At 35.8% G+C, this 15,684-nt stretch overlaps 2 protein-coding genes across 4 annotated transcripts in view; one reads left to right on the forward strand and one right to left on the reverse strand.

The window, feature by feature from the left end:
- The window catches only part of LOC131503504 (eukaryotic translation initiation factor 1A, X-chromosomal), a 124,115-nt gene that overhangs the window by 95,000 nt on the left and 13,431 nt on the right, over positions 1-15,684 (forward strand). Inside the window, exons 8-9 of one of the 3 annotated variants that reach the window (XR_009257453.1) lie at positions 6,843-6,976; positions 12,340-12,420. The exons of 1 other annotated variant lie outside the window; for it this stretch is intronic. The gene's annotated coding sequence lies outside the window, so the exon portion shown is untranslated. Of the gene's footprint in view, positions 1-6,842; positions 6,977-12,339; positions 12,445-15,684 lie in introns of those variants that run through there. One more of the 3 variants, XM_058714961.1, reaches the window with a different exon arrangement.
- On the reverse strand, positions 11,039-13,886 carry LOC131503502 (heat shock transcription factor, Y-linked-like). The gene is made up of 2 exons (XM_058714959.1): positions 12,304-13,886; positions 11,039-11,840 (listed from the first exon to the last, which is right to left on the reverse strand). The coding sequence occupies exons 1-2, from the start codon at positions 12,814-12,816 to the stop codon at positions 11,151-11,153; spliced, it is 1,203 nt and encodes a 400-aa protein (XP_058570942.1). The 5' UTR covers positions 12,817-13,886; the 3' UTR covers positions 11,039-11,150.

Consider the following 15,684-nt stretch of genomic DNA (forward strand, 5'->3'; position numbering starts at 1 on the left):
ATAAAAAATAATTTATTCTTTCTGTATCCAAGAAAGGGAAAGAAAAAATAAGACAATCTAAGCAAAAACAGAAGCAAAGAAAATGAACGAATAAACAAGCCAACAAACACATTTAAACCTTAATGAAGTTACATCCAGTTTCCCCCGTACCGACTACAGTATAGTCGGTAGAGTGATAAGCAGGTTGATCTTCTGGGGGATGAGCCCAGAGTGAATGGATAGGCAGGATTTGGTGTAACAGCTCCAGTCTGCCCTTGGTGGCTCTGCCTAGCTCACTGAGGTCGGTCTGTGTGTGTGCACATGTGATGGAAGTGAAAATTACTTCACCTAGCTCCCTAGTCTCTGGTGCAGGACCTCATCCCCTTACCCACCCACGATCAAGCATCCCTCCTTTGTCTCAGGCCTCCATCTGTGCCCTGCCTCTATCCTGTCCATGTCCATGCTGTCTGCCTCAGGTGACACCTTCCTCCAGAGTTTTATCTCAGATGGGGCTGTGTTTCAAAAACCCACACTTCAGAGACCTGTTCTGATTCTCTGGGGTTGCTCTTACCCAGCAATGGCCCGGTGTCAGCCTGTCCCTGAAAACATTTGCATGATCACACGGCAGCAGAGGCTATGTGTTTATGGCAAGTCACAAACACACAACTGGTGCCAGGTTTTGCTGACCTTCAGCATCTTTTTTTCCGATATCAGTAAACATTGGCTGCTCTCTGGGGTCTGCTAGGACTTTTGCCTGTGGGGAGGCTGCATGACCTCTATCAAATGTGCTCCAAGCAGGGGAAACCACTTCTCCTCCTGGGAAACAGAGCCCTCAGACTCCACTGCCTACTCCTGGGGAATTCTGCCTGTTTCCTCACCAGAGTACTGCCAGGTTCTGAGCTTTGAACCTTCAGACTCTGTGCTCCACTATTTACAGAATTCTGGTGGTATTGAAATGCTCTCCTTCCTGTCAATGGTTTTAGGCATATTTTTTGTCCAGTCTTCTGTAAGTATTTTCACTCTTTTCTTTCTCTGTCCCCAGCTACTTTTGGGGGGGGGGGCGGTGCTTTTCTTGCATGATCCCAATGTGCTGCACTCTCCCCCTTTCTCTTTCTCTTTCTGTCCTCTCTCCATGAACATGGCTCCTAATGTTTCACAGCTCTGCAGCTCTTCTCTCTCTGAGTTCACCTCACCACACTGCCTACCTTCCAAGTTCTGTACCTCAAACTATGCAGATTGTTTTGTTAAGCCTCAGATCAGCATCCTGGGTATTCAGAGTGGTTTGGTGCTTATCTAGCTGTGTTTCAGGACAAGAGAAGCTCAGCGTCCCCATACTACTCCACCATCTTAACGTCTTCAAAAACTAATTCTAGAAGCACTAAATTTTTATTCCCCTCCTCCGGGTTTTATGTATATCGTATCATATTTTGTGCCTTTGTATTTAATGTCTGTTAGCTATTTTTTTAGATACAATTTTTTTTACTACTTTTGTTATTTTAGCCTTTATATTAGCTTTATACATAATTGGTCTGTTATTACTCTTTTATTTGTTTGCTTTTACCTGTGAAAATTTTGCTTTCATAATTTTGTTGAGTCTAGTTACAGCCCTTTCTTTTCTGCTTAAAGAATTACTTTTAACATTTTTGTAAGTCTGTTTTAGCAGCGATGAATTCGTTTAAATTCTGTTTGTCTGGTCAACTCTTTATCTGAACTTTTTGGGGTTTGTTGTTTGTTTGTTTGGTTGGGGTTTTTTGTTTTGTTTGTTTTGTTTTGTTTTGTTTTGTTTTTGTTTTGTTTTCTTTCTTTTTCTTTTTCTTTTCCTTTTCCTTTTTTTTTTTGTTTTGTTTATTTATTTATTTTTTTGAGAGGCAGAGTACGAGTGGGGTCTAGCAGAGAGAGGTGGAGGCACAGAATCCAAAGTAAGCTCCAAGCTCCTAGCTGTCAGCACAGAGCCCAATGCAAGGCTCGAACCCACAAACCATGAGATTGTGACCCCACCCAAAGTTGGACGCTTAACCGACTCAGCAACCCAGGTGTCCCTTATCTGACTTATTTGGAACGACTGTCTTGCTAGGTAGAGTATTCTACATTTATTCCTTTCATCATTTTTAACAGATCATGCCCCTCTCTTCTGTCCTCAGGGTTTCTGCTGAACAATCACCTGATAGCCTTACGGAGTTTCTCTTATGTGTAACTGGTTTCTTATGTTCATCTTGAGTGACTCTGGGTGGGTCCCTCAGTATTTTCCCTCCCCACTGTAGTTCACTTTGTAAGGGAGGTTGCCATTGTTACTCTGTCTCTGTCTCTCTCTGTATGGTTTCTTTTTCCTTTGTTTTGTGAAAGTTACTCAGGCAACTGTCAGTTCTTTAGGAGGATTTGCTCCATATGTAGTGTGTCCATGGATGAGGTCAGTTTAATGTCTTCCTATGGTGACATCTAGGACCCTCCATCTTTTATGGTGCTGCTGTCTTATTTCCTGTTTGGTAGGGAGCCAGAAGTCTCAAAACTACCAGTTGTTTGCACCATCAGTAGAAGCAACCATCAGTACAGTAAAAAGGGATAATAACATTTTAGTGTTATGAAAATATTTTTTTACTTTGCATTTTCCTGGAAAGAGTTTCAGGGATTATAGTGTTGGCATTTTAGTCACGCCTGGAAGTTGATCTTCTTCTAATAATTTCCAACATTACAGGAAGACATTGACTAGACATTATGTACCTATCAGAGTGCAGTATCACTAATAGAGAAATTATCTGTGTATTATGATATCTGTGGGTATGACCTGAATACTATCAGTTATGTCTAACAATATATGAGAAAGAAGACACCATTTAAAGGATAATATATCATAGGCAAATCATACAGCAATGAAAAAGCACTTTTTGATGCATTGGACAATGTGAAAGTGTCACTGAAGAGTTTTGGAGCAAAGGAAACTCGACTCATAATTAGTTCTATCCATATATTACTTAAGAATATGCAAATTAATCTGGTGCTCAGATGACAGAATAGAGCTATATTCTGCATCTGGTGTGCAGATGGGAGAAAAATTGGTATATGGAATTGTTTTTGTTTTTAACATTTGGTGAGTGGCTCAATTAGTGACATGTAAAAAATTCATCAATTTGTAGACTTCAGATTTTGCACATTTTATTTAATATATTATGCTATCATTAAGACAAAAATTAGCCTTGGAAATGGAAATGGAAATGGAAAATGGAAATGGGATTGCCTTCTAGAGGGATGGATTGGTTAGATGGTGGCTTATGTCTCCTCATGGGCTAGGGAAATTTTGTGAGCTCTTATATTCCCAAAGTCATTGAAGTCATGGTTACTTAGGTGATTATACATTTGTCACAAATAGAGCTGAATATTTGAAAGAAAATGATACTGGTTAACTTCTACAGAATTGTGGGCAGAAGGAGGCTAACTGCTAACATTTTTGGAATAATCTCCAAAACCGTGACACAGAATGAGTCTAGAGCAAAATCTTTCTTTACTTATGTTCCACGGAGCACAAGATGTTGGCATTTCACTTGCTGACAGCATAACTTGGAATACTTTATCCATTACAGGTGATTTTGCCAAACGTCAGGTTACCCTCACCACAATATGAAGTAGTGCACTCCCATGTTGAAGTCTTAAATATGTGTTTGAATGCTAGGGATTCTTGAATGCTCTATCACATGCTTTTGTTCTAGTTGTAATGGAGGATTGGCTAATTCTGATTAGCCAATTAATTAGTTAATGTCTGATTCCTAGGCTGATAAGATAATATGGCTTGTGACATTGCAGTTTCTTCAAAAACTCGATGATGTGAAATTTACTCCCTATACTTTTTCTTTATGAGTTAAAATTTCTCCACTCATTAAGGAAGACTTGCTATTTTCAAGAATTGGAGATATACATTAGAAAATGGAAAACTGGTTTGAAGTACAAATTGTTTATGTAAACATACTATTAGCACTGCAAGATTGTTAATATAATGTTAGACATGTACCAGATAGAAAGAAGCATACATCCCCCCCCCCACCCCATAAAGTGCTTTCCTCTTGAGTCTCATTTGTATGTTTTCAAATACATAAGACCATCATGGATGGATGTTTTCAACTCCAGTTCTTTTTATTCACCTCACAAAAGGAGGAGAAAAGGTAGAAACTAGTGTTTGTTTTATACACAATCTGAAATATTAATAGGGATCATTTTAAAGACAAATATAAGGAAATCACTTCTACATGTAAGTTATGAGGTTATATTATTATATACTTCATGTTTTGGGAGGAAAGAATAGTAATAGTAAATGTTAAGGAAAAATATTAATAGTAAACAAAAACATAATCATCTGATCATCAAATAGTGCCTAAAATTCTCTATTTATTTATGTGATTAATACCGATTTCATAGAGATTGATCTCTATCAGGAAACCTAACATAGGAATCTGTCTACTAAATAGTTGTCAGTCCTTCCTTTCTTTATAATATTCAGTTGCTTTCCTTTACTTTTGGATGTGTGGTTTGTGAATATTGCCTGTTAGTCTGTAATTTTGCTTTTCATCCTTTTAATATAATCTTCAAAAGATACAGAAATTTTAAAATATTTTTAAATCAGCTTACAAATTTTTTCCTATCACTTTATCCCCATAGTATATGTATTGTGCATTTGATGTGCATTTTACTTAGTTGTAGAGCCTGAAAATTTTCTCATGGTTTTTCCTAAGAATTGTATAGTTTTATACTTTGTGTTGAATCTCAGTTGACATATTTGTTGAATTAGGTGAGACTTAATGAGGATTTTTTCCCTACAGATATTCATTTGTTCCCTTGGTTCAGAGACAGTGTTTTCTGCATTAAACTGCTTTTACAACATTGTCCAAAAATGCTTAGACATGCTTATTTATGTATTTATGTTTCTTAGCTCTTTATTCTGGTAGCTCTTTGTCAGGCCAGTCTGGTGTTGTAGCTACTGTTGCCTTGCTGGGATTTATAGAAGAATTGAAATAAACATGTAAATCAAGAATCCAGCTTGACTAAAATCAATTATTTTCAAAATATGTTGAGTCACACAATCCATAAATAATAGTATATCTCCCTAGTGTTCATAATTTTTGTAGTATTCAGTCTCAACGTCTTTTATATGTCTTGGTAGATTATACCTATTTACTTTTTAAAAATCAATTATAATTAGTGTTGTATTTTTAATATCAGCCCTTTGTCATCAGAAACCCAATTTGTGTATGTTGGATTGTGTCCTCTGACTGCTAACTCATTGTTCCAGGAGTTTTTGGGTATTCTTGGGATTTTGTAAGTATCCAGTCATGTCATGTGAAAACAGGGATTGTTCAGTTTCTTCTTTTCTGATGTATATCAGGATATCTGTATCAATATTTATATCTATATCTTTTATGTTTTGTCATAGTGTACTCACTAGAACTTGTAAGACATTGTTAGTAAATGGGAATGTGAGACAACTTTGTTTCATTCACAATTTTAAAGGGAAAGCATTCAGTCCTTCACCATTATTTATAAAATTACTGTAGAGTTTTTTTTTTTTTTTTTTACAGATGTTCTTTACTCAGTTGAGGAACTTAAGTTCTGTTCACAGTTAAAATGTTAAGTATTCAAATAATGGATGAGTATGGAATTTTGTCAAACTTTTTTCTGAATTGGTTGGTGTATCATGTATTTTTTCTCAATCTGTTAACATTATAGACTACATATGAAAACTGTATTGTATTTGAATAATGAACCAGCCATGCATGACAGAAATAAACCCCTGTGATCATGGTGTGTATTTATACTTCTATATTGAGAAATAACTATTTTAACATTTTTACCTCTCTAGTCATGATGGTTATTGAGTGTGTTCTTTTTCCACTCTGTCTAGTTTGGGCTTGAGGGTAATATTGGCTTTATAGAATTAATTGGGATGGGTTCCCTTTATCTTTTGAGAGAGTTTGTATAGAATTGATGTTCATTATTAAAATGTTTCGTAGATTCTTATATTTTTTATAAGATTGTGTAGATTTCACGTTAATTCTTAAAATCTCCTGCGTAACTATCTAAGTCTGGATATTTCTTTTAAAAGTTACCAGGCTATTTTAGGTATGTATTTCATATTGGATAACTGAGGTATACTGTCAAGTTTGTCAAATTTGTCAAATTTATATGTGTGCAATTGTTCATACCAATTCTTTTATCTTTTTTATGTCTGCAGGGTCTGTAGTACTATCCCATTTCATTGTTTGTACTACTAAAGTCCCTTCTTTTTCTTTTCAGTCTTGGTACAGGTTTGTCAATTTGATTGTTTTTTTTAATTATTTATTATTATTTTTTAATGTTTTATGTTAGTTTTTAGGGAGAGAGAGAGCACAAGGGGGAAAGTGCAGAGAGAGAGGGAGACACAGAATCTGAAGCAGGCTTCAGGTTCCAAGGTGTCAACACAGAGCCCGACCAGGGGCTCAAACTCACCAACCATGAGATATGACCTAGGCCAATGTCAGACGCTTAACAGACTGAGCCACCCAGATGCCCCTGATTCTCTTTTTAAAGAACAAGCTCTGTTTCATTTTATTTCCTATTTTTCTCTCTTGTGTTTCATTGATAACTTATTTTATCTCCTTGTTTGTTTGTTTGTTTGTTTGTTTGTTTTGGATTATTTTCCTCTCAATCTAGTTTCTTGAAGAGGGAGTTTAGTAACTGAAACATTTCCTCCTTTCTAATGTTTGCAAGTTAATGTCATAAATTTTCTTCTTACTACTGCTTTGCCTGCATCTGATCTGATATGTTGTACTTTTATTTTATTTTATTTTTTTTAGTTCAGTGCATTATTTTATTTCCTCTGTTGCTTCTTCTTTCACCCTTAGCTTACCTAAAGATTATTGCTGGACCCATGGATTAGCTTCCAAGTATGCAACAAATTTTCTTGTTGTCTCTTGCTGTGTTCTACTTTGATTCCAATGAAGTTGGACAACACACTGCCTGATTTCAGGCATTTCAGGTTTGTTGAAGTTTGTTTTATGGTATCATGAATATGTCCCATGGTCCCTTGAAAAAAAATATTGTCTGTTAGAGAGAGTGTTCAATAATAGTGGATTATATTGCACTGGTTGATAGTGTTGTTGAGTTCTGCATTTTTGCTGCTTTTCTGCTTAGCTCTCTGAATTCAGAGAGTAATGTTCAACTCTTCAACTGTACTATCTATTTCTTTTAGTTCTTTTAAAGTTTACTTATTTACTCTGTTTCTAGGTTCATAAACATTCCAGACTGCTGCTGTTTTTCATGACAAATGATTCATTTATTATTACGTAATATTGTTTTCTAATCTCTGGTAATTTTCTTTTCTCTGGTTTATGTCAGCTGTTCTCAATATATCTACTTTTACTTTCTTTTGATTAATGTTTGCATAGTATAGTTTTTCCATTTTTTAATTTTAAAACGTATTTTTATATTGAAATGAATTTCTTATATACTTAGAGTGTTGTTTTCATTGTTTCTCTTTGTATATCTTCTTTAGTGGCTGTTCTAGCTATCACAGTGTGTGTGTGTGTGTGTGTGTGTGTGTGTGTGTGTGTGTGTGTGTGTGTGTATTTCATTATGTAGTTTTCTGGACTTTTTTTTTTTGCCAGGTTGAGTGAAATGTAGACACCTTATTTTAAATCACTTAGCACTCTGCTGTTTATAGTTGTCTTAAATGATTGCTTTACATACATTTAGCACCAGCTCAGATAGTGTTATATAATTTAATTGTATTACATTGCATTCTAAAATTTCCATTGGTTCTTTTTTTCTGCTGAAATTAAATATACTTATGCTTTCTACTTTTTCATTACTTTCAAGTGTGTTCAAAATTGCTCATTTAAGCCATTTTATGATGGCAGCTTTAAAGCCTTAGTCAGATAATACTGGTTCTCTGGTATTTCTCTGTTGGTACTTCTAAATTTTCTTTCAGGTCAAGAGCTTTCTGTTTCTTGACACAATGAGTGATTTTTTTTTATTTGAAACTTGGAAATTTAGGGTATTTTTTGAAACTCTGGATGTTGTTCTAATGTCCTTCTCTTGTAGCTAGCTATGTGATACCACTCCAACAGGAAACTGATGTCCTGCCATGTGGGGACGGAATTCCAGATTTCCTCATTGGCTACTCTTGATACTTGAGGGGAGAGAGCTACTTATTATTGATGAGTAAGCAGTGGCCTACTCCCTGCAGGCCTTACTGGTACCTAAGAAAAGAGGGGTGCCTTATTAATACATGGAACTATTGAAAACGCCAGTTCTCTGCTCAGGCTTTTCTGGTACTACCCCAGCGATGAGTTGGGGCCCTTATTGTTTGATGCAATGGAATTCTAAGGTCCGACTTAGGCTTTGCTGGCTTTGGTGAGAAGTTTGTCCAGAGTTTTGTGGTTGGATAAACTATAGTATTATTGTCTAACAGTTTTCTGTTTTTGTAAGACACCCCTTTCCTAACCTTGAATGGAGAAAGCAGTCTTTATTAGGGGTATTTTTGATCTGTGCCTATTTGCATTTCTGGGTTTCTTTAGGACCAAGTCTGTGATACAAAAGGCAAAAGGAAAATCTAGGTACACACTTAAAGATACATTCTCACAGGCACACACAAGCACAAAGACATACTTGTATACACACACACACACACACACACACACACACACACACAAATCCAGGGAACTTACCATCCCATCATTCCCTGGTTCTCAGTTCCTCTTTAATATACTTGTTTTCTCCACTTTTCAGAGTCTTTTTACAAAATTTGTTTTATACGTAACACCCAAGAATTTTAGTTGTGCTTATGGGATGCGTAGGGAATAGTATGTTTGTTTCCTCCATAGAACAGCTGTAGTATTGTTTTTGGGCCAAATGTTGGAAGTTATCTTTGCAGTTGAGTGATTTTAAACTCGTGAGAACCTAAATAAGAAGAATGTTTAAAAGATATACTTTGTCCTCAATCTCAAGACACCTTACAATAAGTTGTAAATTAAGATATTCTGTGACTTGAGGATTATATTGAAACCATGTTGTATTATACTTGAGGGTAGAAAGACTTGGGGCACGTAGGAAAAGGATAGTGAAGTCATGCTTACTTGTTTTCTGCATTTGCTCATTTACTTTTCATTCTTTTTTTTTTTATCTGACACCTTATTCTGGATTTACTCTCGCTGTATTCAATTCCATATTCTAACCATCTCCTCCATCCTGCTATTATTTTTCTTTTGGTTGTCTCAGTGTTCTCCATTTATGCCACTTAAATCTTTTTTTAAATTTTTTACTATTTTAGGACTCAATTTTTTCTTGAAACATTCATGTACATTAAACATGTTGTTGAACTATATTCTCTATAATTAAACATCTGAGAATGAAAACTAATGATTAAAGACTTAATGGGCATAGATAACCATTTTATTGTCATGAAACCCCAGGAAGAAGTCAGGATTTCCTATATGGAGCAATAGTTCCAAACTTTTCCTGTGTGGGCACAATTTGAAAATATATGTATATGGTGTGCGATGACCAAAATGTGTTGCCATCTGGGACCTCTGGATGTTCGGATCTGTATTCCATCGCAGTCTCAGCTATCTCATAGGACTAAGTGGATGAATTTCGTCAGTAATGCACTTCAGTGCAATAGTTGTGATACTGCTATACATAAAGAGTTGGTAAGTGTATCACAAATTTTCTCAGGGAAAGACTTGTGAAAGCTGAAGTTGGAGAAGAAATGGTGAGAGAGGCAGAGAAGTAATACATATATTTCAGTGAAACAGAAAGGAAAAAGTCCTTTACAGTGGTATTACCCGAAGTATCAAGTTTGTATAACGGTCAAATAACAGGAAACTAACAGTGTATGGAGTGATGCTAGTTTCGTTATGTCAAAGTTATTATCTAGTGTACTAGATACTGTTGTACACTACTGTGATCTACCGTTTAAGAAACTTCCCAGTGAAGAGTAAAGAGAAAATTACGAATTATGGCAGTAGTGAAGGACATAAGAGTTACAAAAATAATTTTGATTGGTTTAAGCCACCATTCATTCAGAAACATACATGTAAAAATATATTGTATGGGAGTCACTGTGATCAGTCTGTACTGATGTCCATGACTGACTAGGAAAAGGCATTTGATAGGAATCAACTTGGAAGAGGTGATGCATATGCTGTATTGATGAAAGTAGTAGTCCAGTAATTCAAGAGAGAGACTTCTAACCAAGGAAAGAGCTGGTGCCAAATTCGTCTGATGAGAATTGGCATAGCTAAAAAGAGATTGTCTAAATATAGCTCAAAATGGACGGTGAACACAAACATGTGAATGTACTCAGGTGAACAGATGTCACCTGTTTAATAGATTTGTTACCTGTGCTGAATTTCAGGGCTCAGAATCAAAAATGCATTAAATAACAGCATAAGGAATGAAGCATGGAATAGGCTTTGGATGGAACAAGAAAACAACATAAAGGTTTATATCAGAAGATATAAAAGATGAACACATGCGAGAAGGAAATAAAGGCACAAACAAGCTGGAATGTTTTGAGATCACTAGAGCAACAAACAGGTCCTAGATAATACCAATTGTAAAATTATACAACACCTTGATTGCTGCAATTCATTACTGCATGATGTGATCTTTATTATTCCAGTGATGTATAATGGTTGCTGCACTAGTGAGAAGATGCTATGCTTTCCAGTATGAACGCATTTTTTAATGAAGACAACCTTTACCAACTAAAATTCAAGGACTCTTCTCCATGACTGGGAGAATGTAATTGAGAGAATACTAAATTCTTTGTATTTGCCTTTTCTAGAGCTCACTTACATGTATCCCTCCCCTGTCATCCTAATATATGGCTTTATTTGATTCATCGTGGACTGCTTCAGAAATCACATAACTTTGGCTTCTTTTCCTTTGCTCCTCATGTCTTTTTTAAAAAGCTGATTAGGTATAATTTACTTAGGAGGCATGTCAAAGTGGTACTATCAAATGGCCAATTAGTACAATAAATAAATAACAAAGGATTTTACTCTAAATTATTTCAAAAATAAACAAAATGAAACCATAAAGGTGAACATGTAATTTTATTGTTCAAATAAGAGAATTTCCATATTTGGTCATTTGCCAATAAATTTTAATCTTTGTTTTCTTGTATTATCTGGTAGTCCTTTGATAGATCACTTGTAATCAGGATGGTGTACATAGGATGAAGACGGTTGATGAGCTGACGTTGCAAGTGAGGCAGCAGAAGTATCAGCTATCATTGGCATTGAGAACCATTGGTTGCATGGTGATTGAGGGTTAGAAAAACGAACCTCACTGGCTGACACAGCAGGGTATCTAGTTGGAAAAGTGCAAGGCTCCACCATTGTTCCAAAATAACTGTTCTGTAAGAGAGATATGATGCCATACTGAGATGTAGCAGTTGTAGTTGTAACAAAGTTCACAATGTGGCCATTTGCTTGAGTGTAGCTGTCACGTGAATGCATGTGAAAAGTGGTCAACTGGTTTAAAATGGCATGCTGATCCATTACCATTTGTTCTGACGGCCTAGCTGACATTGATGACGGTGGAGAAAGATCACTTCTCAGGGGGGCAGTTGTATTAGCAACTCTCTGGATAGTAGGACGCTTCCTTATCAGGGGCACATTTAAATTTGTGGAGGTTGACAATGCCCTTTCTCCACTAGTTTCAGCAACAAAACCAGAATTAGGACTATGCACATTACCCTCAGCTCTGCATGGTTTCTTGTTGAAATCTTGAACTAGTGATACTGTGGAAGCATTTTTAATCCCGACTCTTCTTTTCATTCTTACTAAAAGTTGAGGGCAGCCTCGTTTAAAATTTGGATTATGATAGAACTGTAACTAAAACCAAAGGAGAATGTTATTTAGTGACATTCTTCAGTGAAGATATAAGAGAGGATAACAGATTTAATTTATGAAATTTTGACTTAGTTTCATCACATAAAGTCATCAATAATACATGTACATTGTTAGTATTTTAAAAAAATTACTTACTGGAAATAAACATTTAATTATGGTTGTGAAAATGTAACTGTTACTTACAACTAACAGTGAATACCACTTTAAATGGCTTCAGTAGCTTATTTAGATAGGAGTTTATTGATAAAGGTCAAAGTTGCTAGCACAGTTTCTTATAATGCTGAATGATTCATGCCTAAGGTATCCTTAATTTTTAATAAGTATTTTTAAACTTTTTCATATAACTTTAAAGACCTAGTTGCAGCCTATATTTATGAACATATTTACTGATGTATGAAGTAAAATTTTATATATTTCATATATAAGCAATAACATTTTTGAATACCTTGCTTAAAACAGATACTTCTTTTTCCTCTGCCAGAAAATCAGCCAGAGAAGCAGATCTTTGGAAACTCTGTCGCATTTTACTAAATCCATAAAGGTTAAGCTGGCGAACTAAACTCTTCATACTTCCAGTTTCAAATATTCTGAAAGGGGCCTTTCTCTCCAGAACTTCTTTCTTGAAGAGTTCCTCATCAATCACTATTGAAGTTCCATTCTCATCCCACCAAATTGATTTGAATTGATCACTTTCAACTATGTTCCAAAGTTTTCTGGGAAAAGTCAGAGAAAGAAAATCATTATCTTCGTCTGGTTCAGAGACACAAAATGTGTATCGTGGTCTTTTTATTAAGGATTCTCCTGATAAAGCCTGAAAAGCATTTTCTTCAATCATAGACCTTAGGTCCAAATCCCCAGTCAATGTGGGATCCCACAAAGGGCATCTAACAGAGGCTGCAGAATTAGTCGATCCATCTTTAGGAGAACCATCTTGAATTTCTGAAGAAACATGTGCCATCTCAAATAAGGTTTCTTTCAGCTATGTTTGTCATCTGCATGGTTTTGAACACTGCAGCTTCAGCTGCTGCTTTGGCTTGCGTACACAGATAATGTATCTAGACCATCACAATGGTTCTCCACCTCAGTAGGTGACATCACAAGATGCCTGGTCTCCTAGCAATTAAAGTGTAACATTCAGACAGAGTGTTTCCTTCTTACTATATGAAATATATTCAGTTAAAATAAAACAGGCCAAATAACGTTAACTGAGATATTGACAAAAATATGAGATCTGCAAAACCTCATTCTTACAGAATCTTTTAAATAAATACATACATAATTATATTTAGACCCTGAACTAAAAATGATTTCCTTCCTTGTAAATACAATTCTTTCTAGATTGCTGCCAGTAGCATAAAATCTGGTAAAAGAAAAGTGTAAAAAATGAATAAAACAAAAGATTTTAAAAACTCTGTCTGTTTGGAACTTAAATCTGTGACACCTGTATTTTTTTTAAAAAAGCATAACCTTTAAGACCACAGGTTAGTGGTTGCCATGGGCCAGGTGAAAGGAGAATGGAAAATACTATATGAAGGGTTTCTTTTTAAGCTGATGAAAATGTTTAATAACTAGAGAGGTGATATTGTACAACATTTCAAAGATACAAATAGTCCTGAATTGTATCTTTCTAAATGGTTATTTTTACATAATGTGTGTTTTGCCCCAATTTTTAACAGTGCAATGAATTTATCACTAATTAAAATAAAACAGAATTAGTTTTCTGAATATAAAGTTAACTTATCTGTGTATCTTAAGTGAGTAGTCTGGGTTAAACAATATCAAATACATTTCCATAGTAATATTAGTAGAATACATATGATTTTATTTAGAATGTCTGGACCTGTGAGATAGTCATGAAGTAAAAGGCTTTAACAGAGAGCAGTAGATCTAGCATCAACGAGATCCTAAAAAGTGGGAGAGGAAAAGTAACAAGACACTGTTATAAGTAAAATAAATTTGTGTGTGTGTCTCAGGGCAATATTGCTCTTATTGCAATATCAAAAATATTTATAATAAAGAGGTTATGTGGAAAAATGTTTCTTTTTGTAAAATATAATTCATGGTCAGATTGGCTTACAGTGCTCGCACCCATCCCAACAAGTGCCCTGCTCGATGCCCATCATCCATTTTCCCCTCTCCCCCATCACCCCCCATCAACCCTCAGTTTGTTCTCTGTATTTAAGAGTTTCTTGTGGTTTGCCTTCCTCCCTCTCTGTAACTATTTTTCCTCCTTCCCCTCCCCCATGGTCTTCTGATAAGTTTCTCAAGATCCACATATGAGTGAAAACATAAGCTGTTTGCGTTTCTCTGCCTGACTTACTTCACTTAGCATAATACCTTCCAGTTCCATCCACGTTGCTGCAAGGATTTCATTCTTTCTCATTGCCAAGTAGTATTCTGTTGTATATATAAACCACATTCTCTTTATCCATTCATTAGTTGATGGACATTTAGGCTCTTTCCATAATTTGTCTACTGTGGAAAGTGCTGCTCCAAACATTGGGGTACATGTGCCCCTATGAATCGGCACTCTAGTATCCTTTGGATAAATTACAAGTAGTGCCATTGCTGGGTTGTAAGGTAGTTCTATTTTTAATTTTTTTGAGGAAGCTCCACATTGTTTTCCAGACCGGCAACACCAGTTTGCATTCCCACCAACACTGCAACAGGGTTTCTCCACATCCTCTCCAGCATCCGTGGTTTCCTAAGTTGTTAATTTTAGTCACTCTGAGCAGTGTGAGGTGTTATCTTAATATGGTTTTGATTTGTATTTCCCTGATGATGAGTGACGTTGAGCATCTTTTCATGTGTCTCTTGGCCATCTGATGTCTTCTTTGGAACAGTGTGTATCCATGTCTTCTACCCATTTATTCATTTTTGTTTGTTTTTTGGATGTTGAGTTTGGTAAGTTCTTTATAGAGTTTGGATACTAACTCTTTATCCTATATGTCATTTGAAAATATCTTTTCCCATTCCATTGGTTGCCTTTAGTTTTGTTGATCATTTCCTTTGCAGTGCAGATGCTTTTTATCTTGATGAGGTCCCAGGGTTCAGTTTTACTTTTAGTTCCCTTGCCTTTGGTCATATGTTGAGCAAGAAATTGCTACAGCTGTGTTCAAAGAGGTTGTTGCCTGTTTTCTCTCTAGGGTTTTGATGGTTTCCTGTCTCACATTTAGGTCTTTTATCCATTTGAGTTTATTTTTGTGAATGGTGTAAGAAAGTGGTCTAGTTTCATCCTTCTGCATGTTGCTCTCCAGTAGTCCCAGCACCAGTTGTTAAAGAGACTGTCTTTTTCCATTGGATGCTCTTTCCTGCTTTGTCAAAGATTAGTTGGCCATACCTTTGTGGGTCTAGTTCTGGGGTTTCTATTCTATTCCATTGGTCTATGTGTCTGTTTTTGTGCCAACACCATGCTGTCTTGATGATCAAAGGCTAAAGTCTGGAATTGTGATGCCTCCCACTTTGGTTTTCTTCTTCAGTATTACTTTGACCGTTTGGGGTCTTTTGTTGTTCCATGCAACAAAAGGATTGTTTTTTCTAGCTTTGAGAAGGTGCAATTTTGATTGGGATTGCATTGAATGTGTAGATTGCTTTGAGTAGCATTGACATCATAACAGTATTTATTCTTCCAATCCATTAGCATAGAATGTTTTTCTATTACTTTGTGTCTTCTCCAGTTTCCTTCATTAGTTTTCTATAGTTTTCACCATACAGATCTTTCACATGTTTGCCTGTGTTTATTCCTAGGTATTTTATGGTTCTTAGCACAAGAACCATACAAGAACTTAGTACAAGTTAATGAGATTGACTTTTTGGTTTCTCTTTC

This window comes from Neofelis nebulosa, chromosome Y (assembly GCF_028018385.1).
Source record: "Neofelis nebulosa isolate mNeoNeb1 chromosome Y, mNeoNeb1.pri, whole genome shotgun sequence".
Lineage (NCBI taxonomy): Eukaryota > Metazoa > Chordata > Mammalia > Carnivora > Felidae > Neofelis > Neofelis nebulosa.

Excerpts from the sequence above, each read along its gene's own strand:
- LOC131503502 (XM_058714959.1), bottom strand. The coding sequence starts at position 12,816 with ATGGCACATGTTTCTTCAGAAATTCAAGATGGTTCTCCTAAAGATGGA. Across the intron at positions 11,841-12,303 it reads AAGTATCTGTTTTAAGCAAG|TTACAGTTCTATCATAATCC; the intron begins GTATTCAAAAAT and ends CTTTGGTTTTAG.